The sequence below is a fragment of the Centropristis striata genome, chromosome 10 (genome assembly GCF_030273125.1).
Source record: "Centropristis striata isolate RG_2023a ecotype Rhode Island chromosome 10, C.striata_1.0, whole genome shotgun sequence".
Taxonomy (NCBI): domain Eukaryota; kingdom Metazoa; phylum Chordata; class Actinopteri; order Perciformes; family Serranidae; genus Centropristis; species Centropristis striata.
The window spans coordinates 29671401-29678255 of record NC_081526.1 but is presented as its reverse complement, the minus strand read 5'-3'; the positions used below and the strand labels follow the sequence as shown (position 1 = coordinate 29678255).

General features: G+C 36.8%; 1 protein-coding gene across 1 annotated transcript; it reads right to left on the bottom strand.

Annotated features, from left to right (window-relative positions):
- Positions 1–452: 452 nt before the first annotated feature.
- Positions 453–4753, bottom strand: LOC131979618 (pancreas transcription factor 1 subunit alpha). The gene is made up of 2 exons (XM_059343671.1): positions 3400–4753; positions 453–2185 (listed from the first exon to the last, which is right to left on the bottom strand). The coding sequence occupies exons 1-2, from the start codon at positions 3977–3979 to the stop codon at positions 2148–2150; spliced, it is 618 nt and encodes a 205-aa protein (XP_059199654.1). The 5' UTR covers positions 3980–4753; the 3' UTR covers positions 453–2147.
- Between the last annotated feature and the right edge of the window lie 2102 nt (positions 4754–6855).

The following is a 6855-nucleotide window of genomic DNA, read 5'->3' as shown; positions in this document are numbered from 1 at the left end:
CATAATAATTACATTTTATCTCATAATTGTGACTTTTTACTACATGTTTTTGACTTTGAATTTTATGATTATGACTTTTTATCTCATTATTAATGTGACTTTTTATTTCATTATAATTATTATGACTTTTGATCTCATTATTAATGTGACTTTTTATTCCATTATTATTATAATTATTATGGCTTTTTATCTCCTTATTTTATGACTTTTTATCTCATTAGTATTATGACTTTTTCTCATTATAATTATTATGACTTTTTATCTAATTATTATTTACTTTTTATCTCATTATTATTATGACTTCATCTCACAGTTATGACTTTTTATCTAATTGTTTTTATTATTATGACTATACATCTCATATTTATCACTTTTAATCTTGTATTTTTTACTTTTTATACCATTATTTCAACTTCTCACAATTTAATATTTTATAATTAGGATGTATATCATAGTTGACCTTTTTTACTCATAATTATGACATTTTTATCTCATAATAAGGATTCATCTCACATTTTTCAAATCTTTATCTCATAATTATGACTTTTTGTCACACATTTTCAACTTTTTAATAATTAATACTTTCTCAGTCTCACGTGGAAATCCTTTGTCCTGTTCAACAGCGACTTTGGCAGCTGGCTACACTCATACCAGCAGTCCATCCATCATGCTGTTAGCCACAGCAGCAGTTTAATTCTAGGAACAAAGCTCACTGTGAGGAACGACACCTGTAACACTCTTCACTCACTCAGGTCATGTGGGGAGCACAGCGCTCCACCTGGAGTCACTGTCCTCAAGTGTTGACTTCATTTATGGGGTGTGTGTGATAGGAAATTGGTTAAACCTGGTCCTCTGGTATGAACAGAAATATCCAGCGTGATTTGGAGTCATTTATAAATCTAACAGGAAAAGATATCAGGATGACCCAGGAGAGGTGAGCTGCTTCGCTGACCCCTGGAACAGATTAAAGATCTTGAGGACCAAAACTGAAAAAAAAAACTGGGGAAGATAGATATAGGACGCTTTATGATCCTGTAAAAATACATAAAACTATTACAGAAAGCTGTGGTGATCAATTAACCCTCCTGCTATGTTGCGGGTCAAATAGACCCATTTCAAAATTAAAAAATCAACCTGATGTGAAAACATTGTATTTTATATGTAGGTCTTTCCAATGTACATACAAAAAATTTTAAACATGCATTTAAAAACAAAACAAAACAAAACAGTGAATTATCCTCATTGAACCTGATCTGTGAGAGGTAAAGAACACCATTGCACTAAATATTGATTGAAATGGTTAGTAGTGGAGTTATTGATGAAATATAAACAATGTTTATTGGGATTTTTTAGTTTCTGACACTTTTGGATAATTAAACATGCCTAAGGTCAAATTGACCCACTGACATTACTGCTGTTCCTGAGAAACCAACATAACAGGAGGGTGAATGGAAAATGGCACTTTCACATAGCATGAAGTCACTTTAAATATACAGTAAATCACAATAAATACAACAATAAATAATCAAAGTAACAATAAAAGTTTCTTGAAAAACAAGTCCCCAAAAGCATATTGTCATAAATACCCCATAAATAAGAATACATAAATAGATAAATAAATAAATAGAACAGATGATACATAAAACAAACACTATCAGCCTTATGGCCGTGTTTGGAAACAGCAGCTGACATGCTAAAACACATTGCACTGATCTGCTTCTCACGCCCATTGTCTCATTTACATGATCAAGGCTCTTTTTAACACATCGACTCGCACACTAATGAGCGAGAGTGCAGAAAACACTTGAGCGCTACATGCAGAAGTATGAGCCCTTAGGAAAGTCCATTCAGTCTCATGCCAGCGTGGCCCTCTCTCTGTCCGCGACAAGTGGCATCCATTTGGGCACACAATGCCAACCCTCTTTCCCTCCCCAGCCCCAGAAACAATGGCTCTCAATTACCAGTCAACAATAAATTAGAATATTAAAAGCCAAGGAGTGGGTGAGGTTGAGAAAGCCTGAGGTGTGTGACCCGATGAGAAGTCTGCAGATGCAGGCCGGCCGCCTGTCTTTGACATGTAGAGAGGAACAAACCTGAGCCTCCTCCCTGCTGTCATCTCCACTCTCGGGGAGCCCCATGCTCCTCAGTTAATCCCACTTTATCCAAGAGAGGCGGGCTGTCAGATCTGGGAAAGGGGAGCAAGGGGGCAGAAGGAGACAAAAACAGGACAAACACATAAGTTTGATACATTTTAATGACTGTTTAACAAGTCCTGGGGATAAAGAATAGGGGCCTGAAAAGCCCTATGAAGAGGCTTCGGAGAATATTCCCACATCATTAGTTAACTGCATGGAGGCAGCAAGAATACAGGTGATTGTGTTTCAGGAAAATGAGCCTCATTTATGAGCAGTTGCCTGAGGAAAACACACCTGGGGGGGAAAGTGTGCAGAAAACACACCGAAAGCTGCTTAAAGTGTAATTTCATTATCTCAATACACACTCAGATCTCTGTGAAGAACAATTAATTCATTCTGTCCACTGAAAAAACTATAAATTCACTTTTAAAGTCTTAACAAAGACAAGAAAAATAGATAATTTTTACTGTGTGCTCATGGTGTAAGTGTATCTGTATGTGATTATGTATGTTATCATGACATGATAATGAGACATATTTGTCTAATCAGCAAAAACCTAACTGAAGCTTTTATCAGGTATTTATGTTTCTTTAAGGCTTCTTTACTGTGTTACTGCGTTTTTTTAGGACTGATCAGCCATTGGATGTGATGATATATGATTTTATTGGGGATTGTGATAAAAAACAATCACAATAAGTAGATCCTAGTGAATTTCCATTATTGTGATAATCGTTAATATTGTCAAAAATTACCTGAAAAGCTGCTCAGCTGGCTAACATGGGCTACAGTCTTATATTATTGTTGATTTATTTATTTTATAATTATGACAATAATGTGACCCATAAGTTACACTTCAAATCAAATAGAATTTGTTATTTTACAGAAAATGCATCTTCTTATTTGATATATGTTTTGGAGTTCCTTGGGGATCCCAAAAAAAGCACTCAATATCACCCATATGCAGTTTGAATACAATAAAAATGAAACGGATAGATAAATAGCCTAAGATAAACTTTTCTAAAATAATCATACTGTTTTTTCTCCTTCAGATTACAATAATAAGGCTACTTATTGTTTTGTTTCTTTGTTTTGAAACGAAACGAGTTCACATTTTTGCTCTGATACTTGTTTCTGACAGTAGTTGATTCCTTGTATTTTAAATATGTAGGTAGGTTTAGGGTCACACTGGCTTTACTGACCTCATCAGACTCAATCATGACTTAATGACAGTTTTACTGAGGGCTAATGAGGACGATCAGCTCACCACTTGTGTTCCAGATGGCGTTGGTCTGGTTCTTGTAGCCATTCTTCATGCACTCGTCCACATAGGCTTTGGGGTCGCAGCCGGACATGAGGATCTCCCTCAGCAGGGCGATGTAGGCTATAGCCAGCCTCAGGGTGTCGATCTTCGACAGCCGCTTCTCGTAGGGAAACGTCGGCACGTGGCAGCGCAGCTCCTCGAAGGCGGAATTGATGCTCAGCATCCTCTTCCTCTCCCGGATGTTGGCGGCGTGTCGCTGCACCTTGTAGGGCTGATGGGACACCAGGCGGCGCGCCCTGCGCTTGGACACCTCCAGGGGATCATCCATGGAGGAGCCTTCCCCTTCAGCGGACACGTCCCCCCCGGGAGACTGCACGTCGAGGTCGGTGAAGGTCAGCTGTGAGTCCGGGAACATGGACTGACTGCCCAGGGAGGACCAGGGCGACAGCTGGCCCGTGGCTGTGGTGTAGTCCAGCAGGAAGGTGTCCAGCTGGGTCTGGAACTGGAAGTTTTGGTCCATTTGTCCCCAGAATGCAAAATCAGTGTTCCCATCCTGGTCAAAGTCAAAAAGCATGTCCTCCATATTTTCCAAACAGTTTCTTTTCCACTCCCTGACAACTAACTGCCTACCTGCATGTGCCTGGACCTCTGCTGTGTGACAGCCCCGTGCACACAGCTCCTGGATTAAATACTTCCAGGGCCTCCATGTTTCTCGGCGGGTTGCTCTGGTCTATTCTAAAGGCTGAAAGGGAGCTCTTAAGAACACTTTACCCCTCCTTGTGGATCGTTCATTGCTTTAAAAACGAATTACAAAGGAATCAGTTGATCTCCAAACGACAAAAAGCAGGGGAAAAACACGTGTCCAATTATAAACTTCCCCCTGAAGTAGTCCCGCTAATATTGACAGAAAACACTCAGTATTTAGCAGTCATTGGAGGGCTTGTGCCGCGCATTATGGCACAGCAGGCCACGCAAACCCGGTGGCCTCTGAATGGGACTGTTTAATCTATTAAAGCTCAGCTGACAACACTGTCAGAAACACATGAAGGCTCATTGTTAGCACAGAATGTAACGAGATGTTAATGGGAAAGCAGCATTTTCTGATGCGTTTTAACGGTTTATTCTGGTCCAGACATATTTTTACGCACTGAAGTCAGATTCCATACAGACCTACAAGATGTAAAATACTCCACCACAACTCGTCCCACATAATGTGGGTCTAGTAGCCACATTAATACGCTTCTAATTTGCAAATGATATGAGTGACTAAAAGGCAAACCATGGAGAGGACGCACGCTGTAATTACGTTCATCAAATAGGCGCGTTCATTCTTCGAGGTTGGATGGAGGGCAGCTTTTGGGGATGAACTTTAATTCAACAAGGCTGTATGTTTGCTCACACGTGGTTTTGATTTGACAAAGTCCTTCAGGATGCTAATTCAGAGGGAATCTGTTTGTTGCAGTAAACACAGGCGGTGCGAGGCCTTGAGCTGCATAAGGAGTCTTTATCAGCAGCCAGCAGCTGATTTCAGCACTATTATAATACTGAGACAGGTGAAGCTTTACCCAGTGCTGGAGGAAACACTCACTTACTTTACTTTAGATAGATAGATAGATAGATAGATAGATAGATAGATAGATAGATAGATACTTTAGTTATCCCTAGGGAAATTCAAGCATCCAGTATACACATTATTTATATACATTAATAATAAACTTAACCTAAATAATTAACCTATGATAAATATGCTTTTCTTTACATTAGACGAATGGTCTGCTTCATTGTGTGTTATTTTTCAGAAAATGACAATTTGATTATAACTTTTTATCTCACAGTTATGACTTTTTATGTCATTATTATTATGTATTGTATTGCTATAACAACCAAAATTATGTTTCGTGACAAGTGTTTACATTTACTCTGCTACAAGTAAAATATTTGCACACAAAAGTATCAGCATGAAAATATAAAGTAAATATTAAATCAATATTAAAGTAAAGTTCTTGTTGGGCCGAATAGTCCCTATCCTTTTTATTATAGGGAGATTATTACTGATGCTTTAATAGGTAAGCAGCTTTTTAATGGAGTTGGAACAAATAATAACTGAAATCTGTACTGTTGGATAGCGCCTGGAAAGCTGTTTTATAAATATTGTGGAGCAAAAAGTACAAATACAATATATACAATATATTTTCCTTTAAATGTATTGGAGAAGAACTATAAGTACCATAAATATGAAATGCTCAACAATTACAGAAAAAGCAGAATTGTATGTACAGCACTTTGTGGATGTAAAATTAATTTTCCATCATAACCAGATAAATAAATGGCACAACCTCAGTTTAAAAAAGAAAAGAAAAAGAAATGCAATCTCTCTCCTGGAGGTGTTAGATGAATAAGGCATTGAAATAAAGTATTCCTCTGAATAGTTGCACATGTGATCCAGTCTGAATGTGATTCTGAAGTTGTTTGCTTTAACTAAAAGAACAATAAAAAGGCCACAGACCTCTGTGCATTCTTCTCCACTGAGTTTGATTTCCCTGCAGGGACTTCATATTTGTTTCAGGAAACACATCAAAGTTGCTGCTATTTTCTAAAGGATTGAGTTACAACAGTTAATGAACCTCTGAAACTTCCCATCCTGCAGTGTAATGAAGCTGTTAGACTGACACACAGGAGACATCCTGATTCATGGACACAGCATTTTAACCCTGAAAAGAGTCAATACAACCTGTTTGCAATGTAAATGAGGCACAAGGAGAAAATGTGTAAAATGTGATTAAAATGATTGATTTCAGATAAACGTGTCATCAAGTTCACTTTCTTTACATTTATACTGTTAGATGTATCCCTGTGCTTGATTTAATGGCCCTGATCTCAGTGGAGCTGTTTCAACTGTGAAATGGTGAAAATATTAATTATAAAATATAAAATAACTCATAACTTATAATAATTACATTTGTCTCATAACTCACAGTTGTGACTTTTTATCTCATTATTATCATGATTTTTTTTATCTCATAGTTGTGACTCATTATCCCACAGTTCCTTTTTTAAATCTGTTATGACTTTTTATCTCAGTTATGACTTTTTATCTCATAGTTGTGACTTTTTTATCTCATTATTATGACTTTTAACTCACCTTATTACTTTTTTAATCTCAGTTCTGACTTTTTATCTCACAGTTGTGACTTTCAATCTTGTATTTTTCACTTTTTATACCATTATTTCAACTTCTCATAATTTAATATTTTATCTTTATATAATCATGGTGTATCTCATAGTTTTTACTTTTTACCTAATAATTGTGAAATTCTATCTCATAATTCAAAATTTTTATCTCATAATAAGGATTCATCTCGCATTTTTTACCTTGTTATCTCATAATTATGACTTTTTGTTTCTCATTTTCGACTTTTTGATAATTAAGACTTTCTTCTCGCAATTTTTTACTTTTTT

Bases quoted from the DNA above. Each gene is read 5' to 3' on its own strand.
- LOC131979618 (XM_059343671.1), bottom strand. From the start codon at position 3,979: ATGGAGGACATGCTTTTTGACTTTGACCAGGATGGGAACACTGATTTT. The intron at 2,186-3,399 runs GTGAGCTGATCG...CCCCTTTCCCAG, and splicing joins CGCCATCTGGAACACAAGTG to ATCTGACAGCCCGCCTCTCT.